At 37.9% G+C, this 18847-nt stretch overlaps 2 protein-coding genes across 2 annotated transcripts in view; both read left to right on the top strand.

The window, feature by feature from the left end:
* Window positions 1-2954, top strand: part of RTTN (rotatin) — an 88228-nt gene extending 85274 nt beyond the window's left edge. The window contains exons 48-49 of the mRNA XM_044426505.1: window positions 136-205; window positions 2676-2954. Of these exons, the coding sequence (XP_044282440.1) occupies window positions 136-205; window positions 2676-2758 (153 nt within the window). The 3' untranslated portion in view covers window positions 2759-2954. The remainder of the gene's footprint in view (window positions 1-135; window positions 206-2675) is intronic.
* Window positions 2955-9060: 6106 nt separating this feature from the next.
* The window catches only part of CD226 (CD226 molecule), a 29539-nt gene continuing 19752 nt past the window's right edge, over window positions 9061-18847 (top strand). The window contains 3 exon segments of the mRNA XM_044426277.1: window positions 9061-9169; window positions 9404-9607; window positions 10060-10404. Coding sequence (XP_044282212.1) covers window positions 9061-9169; window positions 9404-9607; window positions 10060-10404 — 658 coding nt within the window.

The raw sequence follows: 18847 nt of genomic DNA, 5'->3' as shown, positions 1-18847 counted from the left end.
CGCAGTATTCTTAAGAATCTGCATGTCAGAGCCTTGTGGCCCGCTGCCAGAAGAAGAGTGCAAGGAGAAATGATCTTGAGTATCAACGTGGGGGAATTAATAAAGTCATTCGATTTTTTTTCTTTTGTGCTACAGGCAAAAGTGACTTTGAAGAATCCATCAATAAAAAGAAGAGTAGATGAAGCCTTTATTTCAGTAAAGAAAGGTATGTTTTCATGGAGAAAGTTTTGTTCCCATCTCAGAGGAAAGCAGCTGATTCTACAATTATTTTGTGAAGAGATTATTAATATTCAGTATTGCACAAGGAAGAAGCAAACAAGTATCTTCTCATGGAAGATAAGGCTTTATGGCTACCCGACTTGGTGGCTATCTGTGCATGTATGCTGTCTCTAGTATCAAAGATAATACAGCTGTGAATGCCAGTTTCTGGAATGGCTGGAATGGTGCTGCTGCACTCCTGTGCAACTTCTGGTTTTCCCACAGGGAACTAGTTGGCCCCTATCCAAACAGAATGCTTGGTCTGAGCCAGTATGGCACTCCTTGTATTTTTAAGAGCACAGTCTGATGTATGTTTAGAAAGAAAAGTTTATGTGTCACAATCTTTTAAAGGAAATATCTTAGGGTTATGAAAAATTGGGTATTACGTGATTTCTTTTGGCTTTTAAGCCAATCAATATTAACCTTATTAAACATTTTTCCATGCATATCATAGTTGTACTATTTTACACGGAAGGAAGATCCACAGTGTTTCCTGTCCATACACTTGGGCATTATGATGTGTTAGTCACATAGGCAAAATGTATCTTTCTGTTGTGTATCAACCGTGTACATATGCATCCTACTGAAAAAGACAGCGAATGGGTTCAGTCGGCATAACACCCCATCACAGATAACTAGCTACAATGGTTTGTCCTGTCATCTGAATCTAGACCACTGTCTGCAGGGTGGCTTATTTTTTGCCAGCAAGCCATCCCAAAACCTATTGCTTCTTCTCAAGGTTGTTCTATCCAGCCCTATGGTGAAGTGGTATGTTGTCTGAACATGGAAGAGCAATTTCATATATGCCTTGCTTTATACCTTTCATAGGTAACATACATGGAAATTGACAAGAGGAATCTGCATATAGGTTCATGTGTGCACAGTTGCAATTGAGTTGTCAATTAAAAAGCACAAGAAGGGAAATAGCAAGAGAAGGTGAACCAAAAGCACAGGGGTGGAGGGATTTCCTATTTAGCAATATACATCTCTTGATTCTGCGTTGAACTGACATTTTTCAGTGTCCTCTACCATCTCAGCACTTCCCCAAGTCTTCAGCTAGTGCAGAAGTGGGAGATACTAGCTTTCCCTGATTTTGGTGCCTTGGTACTTTTGCCATTTGCCTCCCATCCTTTTAGTGTTTTTCAGTTGACAGTTCAGCTATTGGTCCCTGGCAATTGTGCATAAATTAACCTACATGCAGTCTCTCCTTGCCATTTGCATGTGGGTTACTTAATTCATTTTGCTGATTCTGTTGACAGATCACTAGGATTTAAAAGATCTTATCTTTCATGAGGCTATACGTTTTGTCACTTGTTCAATGTACTAATCAGAACACAATTAAATAAGAAATTTGCAATATTTTTGTATGCTGAACAAATAACAAAATGCTCAATGAGCCACATTGTGGCTTTTTATAACTGGATATATACTAGGAATGCAGAGAATTTCATTTGATTTGCTTTTTAGTATGAACTAACCTAATTTTCACTAACTTTAACTAATATGCAAATTGGATTTCACTTTTCATCTTCGAATGTCTCCGAATTTTGTGATGCATCTTATTTTAAAATAAACATACACAAATGTGTACATTAGGGGACACTGTACACAATGGCATAAAGCATGGAAAATTGCCTGCAAAAATGTGTATATTAGAGAAACATGTATACAGAAATGTATATGAACTGAGTATTAACAAATTCTCAAACTGGTGCAGAAACCATGCTGAATGAAGTTAGAGCTGAAAATACACTAATAATATAGAAAATAAAGGAACTTTCCTATGTACAGATATCAATCAACCCTTATTGTTTTCTAACGTACTCCAGAGAGATTAGTTTATCTTTTCCATGTACATCCTGTTTTCTGTCTTGTTCCAAAATAGAACCACCACTTTGTGGATTGCACTTATTTGGTGTTTTCAATGTTTATCTAGCAAAAAAGGCTTAGTGTAGAAACACAAGAAAGTAGTATCCTTTATGCAACATAAAGTACACATCTGGAAATAATTGGTGGGAGAAAATAGCATCTGGGGTAGCATTTCATCAAAGTACCATTATGTTCTTCACCTACTCTAGCATTATTTATATAAATTACCCAAAGCTGTTGTGGAATTGGGGAAGAGCTGTAGCTTAGTGGAGTAGTCTAAGTTCACTCTCTAACGAATTAGGTAAAGCCAAAAATGATGGTGTCGGAAACTCCAGAGAGAGATAATACGAGACTAGATAAACCAATGGTTTAACTCAATAAAAGGCAGCTTCCAGTGCTCCTATAAAACTTATTCTAGTATGAAACCAAATACTTAATGAAACATTAATCCTGATGCTAAAGACAACACTATGAAATGGTAGAAGCAGTAGCATTTTTTATTAGAGTTATTACTTTCTTTATATTAAAAATGTTTTCTCCCTTTTTAGCTCTTCAGCAGCAAGAAGAAAGCAAGCAAGATGCCTATCATTTAAAATGTCTAGAAAGCCTAGTGCAACTTCTTGGCACTTAAGGAATGCAATCTGCATGTCACAGGACTGGTTTTTTTGAAAGGTACTAGAACCCAAATTGAATTTTAAACTCATTGTGCAGAGGAAAACTACCATGCTGATTCTTTAGATGACTATTTGAAGATCTTATACCAACAAATTTCAATACAGTTGTTCATTTTTCTGGAAACACAGTTACAATATCCTGGTGCTATAAATAGTAGATTGAAAATGTAATAATGTAAATTGTAATTATGTTAATATACTTTTTACAACATTTGAACTTTATAAATAAAGATCTTACCCAGAGAATGATTGTCTTATTACTCATATCATGAATTTTTCACAACGACCACAACATGGACATGTCCAAGAAAAGGATATACACTGGCATAAACACATGAATATTCTTTTGTCTAAAAAGCATTATTTTAATGGATTTTTAAAAATGCAGCTGATCCAAATAGCTTAAGATGGCAAAAATAAAGTTAGACTAAACATCTTTTTCGAATTATTGTGTGCCTTTCTAGTTTCTTTGAGCTTAGATTTTGAATTGTTGGTGACCAACGCAACAGTGTAGCAAGATAGTTGGTTACTCTTCTCTTGATTCTCCAATAAGTAGTCATGTCTCAGGTGTTTTCCATCCAAATTTTCAGACAAAAGCATCAACTGCTTGCTTTTCATATTTTTCATGTAACTATAGTAATATTTTTATTGCTATAGTATATTACAATTATATTAGAAGTTGCATTCCAAATAAATGACAAGTTATTCTTCTACCTGCTCATGGGTTTCAGTTCTCTCACTTCCTTACATCATCCCTTTTTGTAGAGTGTTGCAAATGCAAACTACCTGTTCTGTGGTTATTACCTGTTCAATAAACCAAAGTTTTTTTAGTCATTCACAAAACAATTCAAAAATGTGAAGTTATGTGGGCTCAACATGATTTGCCAACAATGACTGAATGATTTGTTAGTATCTGATTTAGTCCTGTTACTTTTATGGCTTTGGCATCTTCCTCACTATTGGAAGCATTTATTGAGAATGATCAGTCAAATTGACCTACAGTCCTTGTCTATAAATATTCAATAGTAAATAAATATACTCTACAAGGGCTTAAGCTGGAATTAAATAGGGAACTGGATCGTCCTATTTTGCCTAAGCAGTACACTGTATTTTGGCATCTATCTGATGCAGGTGTGGATCTCAGGCTGTATTTCTTCCATGGTGAAAAAATGTTTCATTTCTGTTGGATTCCACAGTGTCTCTTTAATAAGGGTTAACTCAATCATAGGCAATGTAATCTAATGCCATTTTATATCTTTTTTTTTTCTTTTGCAAGGAAGCCAGGGTAGGTTACGATTGCTTCTCCATGTTATCCTCACAAAAACCCTGTAAGGTAGGTTAGGCTGAGATTCAGTGACTTGATCAGAGTCACCCATTGAGCTTCATCGCCAAGTGGGGATTAGAATCTGGATCTCCTGAATTCCTGTCCATCACTCAAGCTTCTTAAAAACATATTTTGAAAATACTGTGAAGTTGTTCCTTTTAAAGAGATGATCGTTATATGGATAAATGTTGCATTGGAACACTCCTTAATATTTATTGATGTGTTTAAAATATGCATCTGCTTTCCAGAAGTTTTTACATGCCTTTGACAATTGGGTACTAGAAAGACCTTAGTAGGAGCATTCCATAATCTGGCACCACCACCGAGGCCCTCTTTCTTGATGCCACTGTCTGAAATGCCCTCAGAGGAAGTCTTCAGAGTGTGATCATACTGTTCCAGCAGGAGAGATGTTGAAAGGGGGCCCAGCTCTAACCCATTATCATCTGCTCAGATTTGGGCAGATGGCTATAAGGTTACCTAGTGAAGATTGTCAGTGTGGGAACAAGCCTATCCCAGAAAAGGAGGGAGACATTTCACAATCAGGGTTGGGGGAGGATATTGAGGGAGCATTCCTTGACCTGTGAAGAGATTACAGGCAAAGTGAATGGACCAGTTAAGTCTCCAGCATTTCCTCTGCCCCAGCCTTCAAGGAGCAGGAACCACCCTGAGGGTGGAGTCAGAATCTTTTTCAAAAGGGTGGAGAGGAGGGAAAGTTTCAGTGTGGATAAACTTTTCATATGGCAGATACTTCTCTCACATCTGAAAGAGAATGCTACTTTGATTTATGTTCCAAAGCTCAAATAAAAGGATAGTGCACTGTGCTTCTAAAGCGTCATCTGAGTCTGCTAGAGCAGGAGAAAGAAGTGGGGCAAACATTCAGGTCAGCTTTTTATCAGGTAAATCTGTGGATATGCTGAATCAGATTACTGCAACAATCAACTAAATGAGGGCTTATTAACTGAAGCTCCACCAGGACAAGACAATAATTTTGTTAGTGGCTGGTCCTTCTGAGATTCCTGATCTGGATGGGGTTGCAATCCCCCTAAAGAAGCTGGGTTATAGCTTAGGGGTTTCTCTGGACCCATCTCTGTCACCTGACATCCAGGTGGCCTCTGAGGGACAGAGTTCCTTGTGTCAACTTCTGCAGGTAGCCCAGCAACACTCCTTTCTGGACACTTTCAATGTACCTAAATATACGAAGTCACTGGTACTCTATTAAATCCACTGGCAGGTTCCATCTAAACTCAAGTGGGGAAGACCATGGAGCTGTACAAGCTGTAATGCAGACAGTATGCTCCAAATGTAATTGTGCCAGCTGCTTTGTTCATTTCTGCTTTCCACAGGTCAACCAGGGTTTCAACGTGAGTGCAAGTCATATCAGTCAAATACACACACAGCTGTTCACACCAGTATTATATTGCATTTATATTCAAGTTTTCTTTTTTCAATGACCCCAAGGTTGGAAACCATCCTGATATACAGTATTAGTACCTAGGGACAGACTACCTTAAGAGGACCACCATCCTCACAAAGGGAAGAACTGCTCTCAGTCTAAACCCCCAAATGCGACATCTGACCAACTAATTCAAAGTGCCCAGCTTCAGATTACTATCCCTGTCATTAGCTAAAAAAGACCAAGTCTGCTACATGTCACAGGCTGATGCTATTCCTATGGTTGTCATTAATATGTCATTGATACGTGGGTGAGGAAAGCTAGATTCTACATGCTGGCAAATTTTCCATACACTATAGAAATAAGTCCTGCTGGTGGGTTCCACAGATCTGGAGATAATGTATTTGCTACTGAAGGGTTTCTTCCAGGAAAAAAATGTATTAAAGGCACATTTAAATGTATGAATGTACAAGTGTCCCTGCCTCCTGGTGGCCATTTTGTGAGAGCATCTGTGACTCTCAAATTCCAAATGTGTGCACCAACCCAACAATCTTGAGAACCTATGACGACCTGTACCTTTGCATGGACCAGTTACTGAGTAAGTATAACCCAAGAGTTGTAAACATATCAACTCAGTTATAGCGTAAGGATCTGTGGTGCATCAGTATTAAGGGTTGGGATTATTCTGCTTGATCATGTTCAGCTTAAACATTTATCATTCTTGTCACTTTCTTCCATACCCTAACAACTCTTTCAGTCTTTCAAGGGAAATGTGGATGTCAAAATAGACATCTGCTTACAGCCAATGAAGAGATATTAGAAGTGTATACTGCAATACTATTTACCCCAAGCCTCCCCATGCAACCTATGAAGTCTATGGGAGAATGGGCATCTTTCTTTGAGGTTTCAAGGAAAAATATCCTTTGCATGTAATGATATGTCTGGAGGTATTGAGGAACCACTGTCAACACATACATGTCAGACGTTGTTTTGAGAATGGAACTGATTAAAATGATTTACAAAAAAATAGACATTTCAGTGCTGTCACTGGATGGCAACAGATTATTTTTTGAACAAAACATTAGTAAGAAGTCTTCTCATTTAATATTGTAGCAATGAGAAATAAACAAAATAACATAGTTTTGTTGAGCCCTTTGTTTACTGCAATGACATTTCTTTTATCAACCTGATATTCTACCGCAGCCTCTTCTATGGGGCTGTAAATGTAAGAACTAGTTCTCAAACAGCAAATAGGGTTTCCCCTTCTTTGGGTAGCTGCATCCTTGAATGAGGTCTCATTGCCAAGTTTAATCAGAACTTTCAAAAAGAAATGAAATGCAAGGGTAGCCATCTGATTTAAGGACTATAAAATACAAATGATAGAGTAAGCCGGTGAAATGTTGTACACTTTCTAATGTTTTATAAGTTACAGCCAAGTCTTCATGCTGCTTCTGCTTCTGGCTCATTCTGTACTGAGTTTATTCATCTCTTTAAATCAAAATAACTATGTGCCTCTCATTGTGGTATGTTGCAAGGCTTAATTTATGTTGGCAAAGTGCTTTGCAGCCTTCACATCTGATGTAAGAAAGTGTGTTGTTCTTTCATGTACCCTGTGCATTGTGCCATGGTCACATTTAGAAGGAGGCTGACACAGAGACAAATGCGATGTTTTATATACTGATGTTATATATACTGAATTAAGATGGTGAAGTGGTTCATGTCCTCCTTAAGGGGAAGAATATATTCTTCCCCCAAGGAGAACATGAACCATCCATATTTTATATGTGTGTGTGTGTGTGTGTGTGTGTGTGTGTGTGTGGGAGAATAGAATATATATAGAATAGAATATATATATTCAATGCTTTCCAGTAACTGAAGCTTTCTGGGTACTTTACAACAGTTCATAAAACCAGTACAAAATACAAAAAGGAGAAACACGTCTAAAACTAATATAACGAAGAGCAAACCTGCAAAACACATGGAATGTATGGAATGTATGATCCCCTCAAGCCTTCAATATCCACATACATATTTAAAAGCCTTGGCATAAATGATCATCCTAATCGGGTGAGGAAAAGATGGCAAGGTTGGCCTCAGTAAGGAGGTCATTCAATAGTGGGGGGATCACGATGGAGAAAGCCCTCCCCCTTATTCCTGCCCCTCAAGCCTCCCTCAGAGTGGCTATCATGGTTTAGCATGGAAATTCTAATTTTTAAATAGCTCTTCCTTACTAGTCTCATTTCCAAGAAGTGAATGTAGGCTGAAGGAGTCACTAAAATTTAACAAGCTTAAACAAGAATGTGAAAATCAAGAATTTAACAAGAATTTGAAAATCATCTGCAACCACCACAACTGTATTTTCTCTTTAACCTCATGGTAACTTGTTTACAAGAGTTACCATGTTAATTAATGGTATTAGTTGATTAATTGTTAACAGTTGCAAACAAATTAAATCTCAAGATGTGTTTTAGAAAGGTCCTATACCCTGCAGAAAGTAGGTTTATGGTCTCCACCCACTCTTCGGATTTGAACAGCACCCTCACTTTATTTGGTAAAAATTTGTAAGTAAAAGTCAGGATTTTTAAAAAGGGCCATTAGCACAGCTTCAACAATGACCCCGTGTCTGAACAGTGGCTCATACAATTTAGTGGCTAGAATGGTCTCTGGCAAGAGAATACCCATTGCATCTTGTTAAATGTGTATTATCTTATATTGCAAACATACTTAGAATTCTAAATATAGTATACCTACCTATGAGAGTACATACAGAAATGTGGTGAATGATCATACAGCAGGAAAGAACTTAATATGGAGAGATCTGGGAAGAGAAGAAAGCCCTTCCATGTGTTTTGTCTGTAGATAAACTGGGATTGAATAATCTAAGCAAGCTGTGTTTTTAGCTATATAGTCTCTGCATATTTGGGTGAAGGGGATATTCAAGGTTCTTTTTGTATAGATTTGTGTTTGGTTGCTGCCTTTATTTTTGCTTTTTCCAGAATCAAGCTAAATTTCAGGTTCAAAGTCCTGAAACAGCCTTTTTTCCTCATTAGAGTAGTGCTCTATAAAAGACATCCTTTCCTTTTGAAGCTACATTGTGAAGATGTTTGTCTCCAGTGCACTGACAGCCTTGCTTGCTCACTTGAGATGATATTTTGGAGCTTTATTGATTCAACTCAATGGATCAGGGTATTTATTTTTTACTCTGCTAGAGTGGCAAGCCATCCCGCTTAGCACAACACTGGAATAGTATACAAGGGAAGAGGAAGGAAAGCGGATTTCCATAGCAGGAAAGTCTGCTTGCCTGAGGAGAAAATGTTCATTTATAATTTTGGGGATGGATTTTGATTCAATCTGCTCTGCCTTGAAGCTCTCTGACTCTCAGCCAAGTCAGTTGACATGAGATAAAATGGAGGTAAGGCTACATGTGTCTCAGTATGAACAGTGTGCTGCTTTGCAGAGTAGCAATGAAAGACAGGTCTGTGCTCTGAGAAGCTTAACATCTAAAATGTGATGCAGGGGAGCCAAAAGTAGGATGTGGGGACATGGAATCAAAGACAAGGAGGAATAAATTACACACTGGCTTAGCTTCAGTATGGGATGAAGAATACGGAGTTGTGCTGGATAGCATTGAAAAGGACCTGAACAACTGGGGTAAGTAGGAAAGTAACCTAGGGATGCAGTGTTGTACCCGCTTCACTGGCAGTAATTCCAACTGAACTCAGTGGAACTTACTTCTGAATAGACATGCAAAGTGCTGCATTGCAAAAAAAAAAAAAAAGCACCTTAGGACTGCACAAGAATTGCAAGACATTGCACATACACAGACTCTGTTTTTATAGCTAGAACACTGTTGAATTAGTTCTTCGTGTAGTGTAACTACTTCAGAAATATATGCCTGCAGTTCCCAGAAGAGAAACAACATGTTTTCTGTTGCTTACTCATGTCAGGAGGATAAAAATATCATCAGTGACATCATATGGTCAGGAAATAGCTGAAACTTGCATGAAGTTTTATCATATGTCTTTTTAGTACTGTTGGAGATGGATTACCTAGCTTTCTTCTTTATTGCTGTTCTACAATCATATAAAAGTAAGATAAATTTCTTACCGGATATATTAGGATAATCTTTTACTTTAATCTTTTTACATGCTGATCCTTGCACTCATAACTGGTAGTAAGTTCCATTGAAGTCAGTTGGATGCATTTCTAAGAAATTAATTCAGGGTAAAGGTACAAGTATAGATTTTGTTTCTATATGCAATACTGTGTACATTTTCTTGAAAGTAAATACAATTAGGGGTTCACTGCTGTGCATAAGTGTGTATAAGACTGCAGCTGAACTTATGCTAAATAACCCTTTCTTACAAGTAATTATATCATGTCTAGGCTTGTTTTGCTAGGTTTATCTTTACACTGTAACGGGGGGGGGGGGGGGGGGGGAATCACTGGAAGCACTGCTTGATCAGGAGATGTGCAAGTGAGAGTTTTGTGATCGTGGTTTGGTGTTTAATGAAGTTAATGTTATTTGGGTCTCTTTTTAGGTTGTGTTTCTGTCTCAGTGAAAAGAAAATACGTGGACTCAACTATAAAACTCGTCAATGCTATGACTCTTGAATGCGCCTATCCAAAGACTGCGATTATATCCCAGATGTCTTGGATTAAGGAAAAGGACAATGACAAAGAGAAAATTGCAGTCTTCAAAATCCCTTATCAATTGCATGTTGAAAGCAGATATAAATTCAAAGTCCATGTTAGTAATACAACCCTAAGCAACAAGTCACTGGTTTTTAGCAATGCTACCGAGGAAGATACTGGCTTTTATCTATGTTCTTTTCAGACCTTTCCACATGGACTCTGGGAAAAGAGAATAGAAGTTGTTCAGTCAGGTAAATTGAATGGTTTTTATTACCAGCTTTTAAACATTACTCGTAAGTGCAAACTGTAAATGTCTCACAATAGGAGTGATTGTAGGACTGGGCCTGTTTCTCTCAAATATAGCATTCCAAAGCTCAGACTCTGAGGAAACTAGACAAAGCATAGGAAGGATTGGAATGTGTTACTGAAAAGGTTAATGAGTGAGATTAACTAAGCAGCTCATGAGAACAAGACTGCCTCTGGTTTGGATCTTGTGGGGAGATAATACTGTGGCACAAGGAAGGTGAGGTCTTTAGCCCAATGGTTCATTGGCAAGCCAAGCAAGCAGACCATTTAAGTAATTCCCAGTTTTTCCACCATCTGGCCCACAAATAGCATGGACATTCCTGATGGTGGAACCAATCCCTTTTGGAGATTAAGGGAGCAGGGCATTCAGTTTGGAATCAGTTCCTGACAAGAGTAAGAGTTAACTCCACCAATCAAAAAGATAGGTGCTACCAGTTAATGACTTTATCATCATGCACTTAATATTGCAAAACTAGGCTAGCTCAATAAAGGACTATGTTTACAAAGCCTTTTGCCTTGACCTGCTGGATAGAGAAATGGGGAGAGAGGTTTTGAATACAGTGATTAACTTTTATGGTTAAAACAAAAGCAGGTATCGTAAGGAATACAGCTTAAATAAAATGTCCCCATGCCCCCAGATACTGACATGAGAATGGCCCAGAGACAAACCACCCATTATTCAGCAGCCACTGATGGATCTTTCTTAGAAACTGTCCATTGAAGGCATTTAGAAGCAGAGAAGGTGTGAAGGAAAAGGGAATTCTTTCCCTGACAATCAGTTTGAACTCCTCACTAAAAGACATATCTTATTATTTCCTCCACTGAACAGGGTATTTGGCCTAGATGACCTTCAACCTAGGGAAACTTCCCTCTCTACAATGCCATAAAGCAACTTGTTTCTAGTGCAATGCTGCATTTCCATTGGACTGTTCACTTGCAATTACATTACCACCTACACTGAAGGCCCAGCTACATATTACATATTAGTAACATGCAGCATATTGGTTAAGAGTGCAGTCCTGGAACTCAGGAGATTTGAGTTCTGAGTTCTAGTTCCCACTGGGCCATGGAGCTAAGGGGATGACTTTGAGCCAGTCACAGATTCTCAGCCCAACCTGTCTCACAGGGTTGTTGTGAGGAGAAGATTGAAAGGAGGAGGAAGAAAGGGCAGGGGCAGGAAATAAATATTCTTTCTCCTTTTCCTCAAATATGGATGAAGCAGGAGCTATCTTCAACCAATATTTAGGTCCAGTAAAGAGATGAATGAGGGCCAATAAAATGAAACTGAATCTAAGTGAGATAGAGATTCTAACAGAAGGTGGTTTCCTTATTGTGTAAATTGACCTTAAACTTTCTTGAAATATGTTTGCACTCTCCCCTCAAGGAAGAGAATGGTCACAGTCTGGGGAGTTCTTATTGACCAAACTCCACCACTTGAGGCTCAAAGTTTTCAGAGGTGTGAACTGCTTTTTATCAGCTTTCATTGATATACCAGAGTGTTTCTGTATGGACACGGACAGCCTGTCTGCAATTTCTGACACACTACTCAATTCCTGCAGTTCCTACTACAGTGCATTAGATATGGGACTACCTCTGAAAATGCTCCAGAAATGTCAAGTATAGCAGAATAAAGGGAACAAGCCTAATTATTGGGCCTGGCTTTTTTGAACAAACAGTAAGCTGCACTAACTGCAAGTTGGTTTCTAGGTGCAATTCAAATGGTTGTTGCTGACAGTCAAACCAGTCTACATAAAATAATGCACTCCCCTATTTGTTCTTCTGTGATGGCTAACACCATCTTAAAATGTTCTTTCTGGCTTCCACCATGCAATGGTGGTATCCCCTGATCTCTGTTCAGTGCAGGTCCCAAGGAAATCAGTCATCTTTGCTGTGAAAGTTCAGACACCAGGCCAAGACTTTCCTCTTCCTAGAGACTTTTAATTTCTAAGATGGTGCCCTACTTATTAAGATATCCATTTCATAGTGTTAGCATTTTAAATGTTTGGATATTATAATATTTTGAGATTTTCATAGTTGTATTTTTTCTTGTAATGCCATTGTTGTTTGAGGTCTTTTCATGATTTTAAATCATTCTGAGATGTCTGTCTGTTGGGTTGTATATCTATTTAAAGAAGAAAAGAAAGAAAGAATACAAATGCGTGTGACAGATTGAAAAAAATTACTAAAAAAAACCAAACTTAGAAGTGAGCCATTTAGTTAAATATTTAATATTTCCCTGCCTATCAGTTGTATACTCCATATCACCCCCCCCCCCCACTCCTGGGCAAGTCTCTTCCTTTCTTCTCTCGCTCTGTGATTCTGAATTCATGCTTACAAGGATAAACATACATTGGGAACTCCTTATGAGGGAAGGTGCCTGGAGAAGAGTCACAGAATAGAGGTGATTTGTGGGGACTGGCATTAAATGGTTTCTAATTAATCTGAATTGCTTCATCACAAGGGAGCACACAAAAATAGTAATTGGACTTACATATATTGGAGTGTATCATTTAGTTATATCCTGAGACTTTAAGATGAAAATGAAAATCAGTATTTCAATATATTTATGTCACATATGTTTCAGTTTAAGATACCACTGTGGTTATACTGGTCTGTAAAATAATCAAGGACCTCTACATTTTGAGGGTCTTCTGTTTGTCTGCTGCATTCAGCCAGAAATATTAAATATGAAGTACATTAGTTTTCCATACCCTTTTAATAATGAAAATTTAAAACTGCCAATTTAAAAATGAGTACATTTTGTATAATGAGAAGCACAGGATATTCATCTTTTTTATTTTCATGACTAGCATGTGGGAGTTTTTTCTTTCAGTATTATTAGCCAGTGATTCAGAAAATGTTGATAGTTCATGGTAAAATCTGACTGAATCCAACAGAATCCATGACTAGATGTGTAATAATTCTCTCCCTGTGTCAGTCCAAAATATTGTAGCTATAAAAGAAAAATAGCACTACTAAACCATTTGTTTGTTTGTTTGTTTGTTGTTATACCAGCTATTACACTAGTTATGCATTCCATCTGCTAGTAACAATTATGGAAGGTGTTGCATGTAAGTTACTGATGATGAAATGGGCAGTCTGTTATCTGGTGATTTTTGGTCTAAGTTGCCCCAGTCAGCATAGTAATTGGGTGTGGTGGCTGAGATGATAACCATTGTAGTCCAATGCATCTGGAACACAAAGTTGGGAAAAACTATTCTAGATGCTGAGTCTTTCTGAAGAAAGCTTCATTGTCTTATTTCAGAAAAGCTTAATACATATGTTGAGTGGTTTATTTATCTATTATGTAAATAAGTCAAAGGCACAGAATGAAGCATTCTGCATTCCTGTCAAGTAATTACCAAAATACACTCCAATGAAAATTGCTAAAGTTTGAGTCTTGACCACAAGAAAATGTCAGATGTATCATAAGAATTTTTTCTCCAAATTAGGACAAAGAGTGAAACCAATGGAGAAGGGTACAGATTTTAACATTGTTTGGAGTTTAGCATTTTGGATTGTACTTTAACATTAAGAGAAAATTTTCTTTTTTTTATTATTGACTCAGGGAGTTTGGATTAGGCTGTAAACCTTGCTAATTGGAAGACCTAGATTACCATCATTACTCTGACCTTTATATCCCTGAAGGGACTTAGCCATCTGTTTCTCAGTCCACCTTCCTTCTGCCCATTTGTACAACAGTTATTGTGAAGAAATACGTCTTGTATAACTGCCATTGTTCTGTTAATACTCTATGTGGCCTCTGAAAGTCTATTATGTGTGTACTATGCTGAAGGCCTGCTTTAGTAGTTAGCTAGTAGTAGTTGTAGCTGCTGGTATTCTGAAAAGGGAGTGAAAAATAACTACTTGTAATATTTTTAGATGGACCCAGATCTAATGAATATCGAATATTCATTTCATTTCACAAAATAATATTGTGAGCTGCTCAGAGAGCCCTGATATGAGCTATTGTAGCAGCATATAGATTAAGTGAATACATAATAAAATAAATAAAATGAATTCAGTTTTGCTTGGCCAGGGATTGTAGCTAAGAGGAAAAGAGCAGCTGGTAAATAATTTCTGACAGGGAGTTAGAAGCTAGAAGTCAGTCTGTCTGCTGAGAAAGTGTCAGGGAGAAGGTTTGGTAGTAAAAGGTGAAAGCTAAGGAGAAAGTGAACGTACTAGCTAAGACCTGAAAATGAAGCTATTCTTTGTAAAATAATGATACAAAGCTGGTGAGGAGCAGGAACTGGGGATGGTGACTGTGCTATTCCTCGGTTATTGCCAGAAGGTTACCCAAGTGGGCATTAAAACCCAGAGAAATGGTTCAGTCAGCCAGAAATACAACAAATGGAGCTTTGTGATGCCAAAGGAGGACTGTACCCAAGAGAGGAACCTAACTGAGAGAGTATTAAACTAGCATGAAAGTTTAGGGAATTTGGCCTGAGATAAAATAAGTCCTTAAGGCGCTTGAATTAGTATTGCTGTTTTTTGAATCCTTAAATATCAACAGTAAGCAGTTAATTTGAGAATCCCAAATTAAATTTTATTTATTTATTTATTTATTAAAACATTTTTATGCCGCCCCATTCGCCGAAGCCTCGGGGCGGCTTACAACATAGATAAAACAATAAGTTAAAATCCATATAAAATAATCTTAATTAAAACACACATTATAAAATAAGCCGCCCTGGCCAGATAAAATTCAATTGTATTTAGCATTTAAAATGTTGCTTAAATAAAAAGGTCTTAGCCTGGCGCCGAAAAACAAATAACGACGGCGCCAGGCGGACCTCTCTGGGGAGCGCATTCCATAACTTAGGCGCCACCGCTGAGAAAGCCCTTCTCCGAGTAGCCACCCTCCTAATTTCTCTCACGGAGGGCTCCCCGTGAGTATTATTAAATATTAATACTCCCTTATGTACAAAATATTCCTTTAATAAATTACTTTTTTAATATTAGTCTTGAGGGTCCCATCTAATTCCTAGGCCCCTTTTACTGACTGCTAGGTGGTTTTAAAGTATTCTCAGCAGAAAAGCACCAGCTTGTGAAACTCGGAAGCATACGAAAGGCATTCATTAGTCCCTGAAATGTAAGCATTTGGTACAAAGGAGAAACTCTATAGTTAGGATCAGCCAATCAAGGAGCAGTTTTCCCACATGCTGTAGTGGTGGTAAAGAATTTCCCCAAAGTAATAGAAAAGTACTTGCTTCTTTCAAGGAATTCTGCAAGAATTAGAATGCAACTATAATGTGCAAACTGATTTATTGTCACTGTGATACTTGGATCCTGCCATAGATGCACATTAATTATTACTGCTACCAATAACTGTTATTTCTGAAATGCCTATGGATCAAATGCGGTATATCTATCAAGTTTTTACAAAGTGAAAGGAAATGTAGATGAGCACATCCGTTAGAGAGGGTGAGAGAGAAGAGTTTACATTTTTAGAATTATGATTCAGATTTGGTTTAGGACAGATGGATCATTTGCCTTGGTGGAATTCTTGCTTGGATGGAGAAAAGACCAGTGCCTGGCACCTGACTGATCTCCACTCTGCTTCAGCAGCCACAGGGCAGGTCTTCAGCAGGTTTTCACAGGAAGGATGGTAAAAATGGTTCTCTACTCTGTAGCTATTGGTCCCTTAGCTAGCTGGACCCTGGCATTCTTTGCTGAAGTGGAGGAAGCAAAATTCTCGGTAACCTCTAGTCCTTTGCATAATAGATAACAGGCTGAATTTGCCATTGCCCTGTGGCCCCAGGAGACTGTTAGCCTCGAAGTCTTCTGTGGTGTCTTAAACTGCTTGCAACTCTGCACGAGCTGCATATTGTCTATTTTACTGTATGTTGTTCTTGTGTGATTTAATATGTGATGTCATTTTAATGTGAAATGTAATATGCTTCAAAATTCCTCAGACTAGTTAATAGCAAAATATAAGATGAATGAATGAATGAACAAATGAATGGCCTAATTGGAATTGTAAATAAGTATTTTCCCAACTCTGACTAGCCAGTACAGCATGCTTTACAAAGCCCTGCACCATACCCTGTAAGTAATATATACCTGGTGGCAGGTATAATTCTGTTGGAATAATGATAGAACTTGGTGACATGAAATAGACCTGAAGTGTTAAAGACGGTCAAATCTCAATTACCATGTAGGAAATCGAAGTACCACAGGTAGTATGCCCATCTAATTTTCCAGTAGGCATTGTTATTTAAAAAAAAAATGAAGCTACAGTTTATATGCAATGTGTCAGCATTTCAAATCACTGTAATTGTTACATTCCACTCAAAGGCAGCCTAAAATGATAGAAATGAGGTTGTTACATGATGGAAGGGAAATTGAAGAGCCAGTCTGTATCTTAAGAAGCAATAAATCTGGCAACAGTAAAACTTGTAATAGATAGACATAAAAATGACATACATACTTTCAATTGAAAAATGAACAAGTGACATGAATATTTTGAAGTTTTATCAGTATGTTCTGCTGGAAAAAAAAAAATCTAAGCTCTAATACACCAATGAATAACCCCCCCCCCCATTTTATAATATCCCTCACTAGTTGTATTGGTTGCATTTTTATCACAACAAGCCTGTTTTGCATTGTGTTGTGTTGCGTTGCATTGAACTATGGGTTGTCATGAATGTGACAAGGTGCTGGTGAATGCTGCCCACTTGCTGATTTTTAACTCTGGCTTGCAGCAATGGAGACAAGCCATAATTTTTGATTCACATATCACAGTAAATAATCCAGCAACAGCTTGCCCGGGGTTGTTTAGCCATTTGAGCAGGAACAATTGAGCATGTTGTCACATGGATAGCAATTCATGGTAAAGAAAACCTGGCTTGCTGTAGAGTCACCCTCCGTGTATCCTTACTAGCTGCAAAAGCAGTTCCAGGAGGATCTATGAATGGAACAGAGCAGGAAAGCTGTGGGGGATACAAGGTGCTTCCACAGGAGAACCTAATCTTATTCCTACAGCTGCTTCACAGTCCTGCTATCTGCAGAATAAAAGGCCAGCTGCATTTGAAGGCCGATATAGTACTGGTTGTTGGACTAGCTATTTATGGGTGCACATTCCTGTAAGCTGTCTGATAAGGACTTCTGTGATCAGATTTCAGGATGAGGAACAATCATTTCTACTGATCTCAGTTACATAGATCCAAGCATAAAATTCTGAATGTCTGACTTTTGGCTTTAGAAATAAACTGCATGGTCTGGCAACATGTGCTACATGGTGTATACTATCAAGCACTCTTTCCAGGTTAACACAATTTAAGGACTTCAAAATCTATTTTATGATATTATTCAGTGATAACCTGCTCTTAACCACAGAGCTATGAAGTATATAAGCTTCTATATTCCCTTATGTTGTATGTGCATTACTTTAAGGAATGGAGAGGTTCATTATTTAGGAACATATTCCTCCCAATTTCCTGATAACAGGGATAAATTGGCTGGAAGATCCAGCTTAATGTTAGCTCATCTCTTCACCAGCGGCCAAAGTCCAGGATCTCTCAAAATGAGAGCAACAGGTTCAACACCACAGGGGCTAGAGCTGGCAAGCTACTGTGGCACTCTATCCTCCTTAAAAAGGATTTTAAAAATATCTTATTGTCAAGGGCTAGCTGGGGATGAATATTGTTACAGAGGCATATCCTATTTGTTTCTTTAACACAACAATTTGAAAGAACAGCAATTTGAAAGAACTGCTGCACTCAGCTGGACTAGGTTATGACACCTGGAAGTGGGAAGAACTGGGTAAATGATTGAGGCAACACCCTCATTCTATTTTGGGAGAGGAAAAATGGTAGTTTGTTTGAAGGCAGTTTCTGTGGGGTGCAGACTAGCGACTTTGGAAGCAGCAAGAAAAATATTTTCTATGTATTGGTACATTTTTCCTGCCTTGACTTCTTTACTTTGTATTTTATTACTCTTACATTATGTTGGATTACATTTGTGACTTCATGCTGTTTGCTGCCTTATCAAAAAGGCAGAAGAAAAATTTAACACACATACAAGATATTATTATTTGTTAAATTCTAAACTCTCTAAAAAGTGATGCTTTTTAAGAGTATAATTATTTTATTCAGCCATTGATCCATGTGTCCATTTGATTATTCACACTAAACATCCACATGTATAGTGATTACAGTTGTATTTCAAATCTTGTGTCCTGGTTTACACAAACCTGGGCTTTACAACATAGGCACCAATAAGGACACATAGCAAGCACCATCCTTTTGTGCTCACTTGGGTCCCTGTTCTTTCTGATTGTTCCTGGGGATTTGTTTTTAATCTGGGTGGCAGGCATGCTACGAAGTGCCAGTCTCCAGCACCATCTTTTATTCCCAAGAATTACTCTGCCCCGCAGAAAATATACAT

The sequence above is a fragment of the Varanus komodoensis genome, unplaced genomic scaffold, assembly GCF_004798865.1.
Source record: "Varanus komodoensis strain SLA01 unplaced genomic scaffold, ASM479886v1 scaffold17, whole genome shotgun sequence".
Classification (NCBI taxonomy): Eukaryota; Metazoa; Chordata; class Lepidosauria; order Squamata; family Varanidae; genus Varanus; species Varanus komodoensis.
The sequence above is the reverse complement of the archived record's forward strand: the minus strand, read 5'-3'. Positions and strand labels throughout refer to the sequence as shown.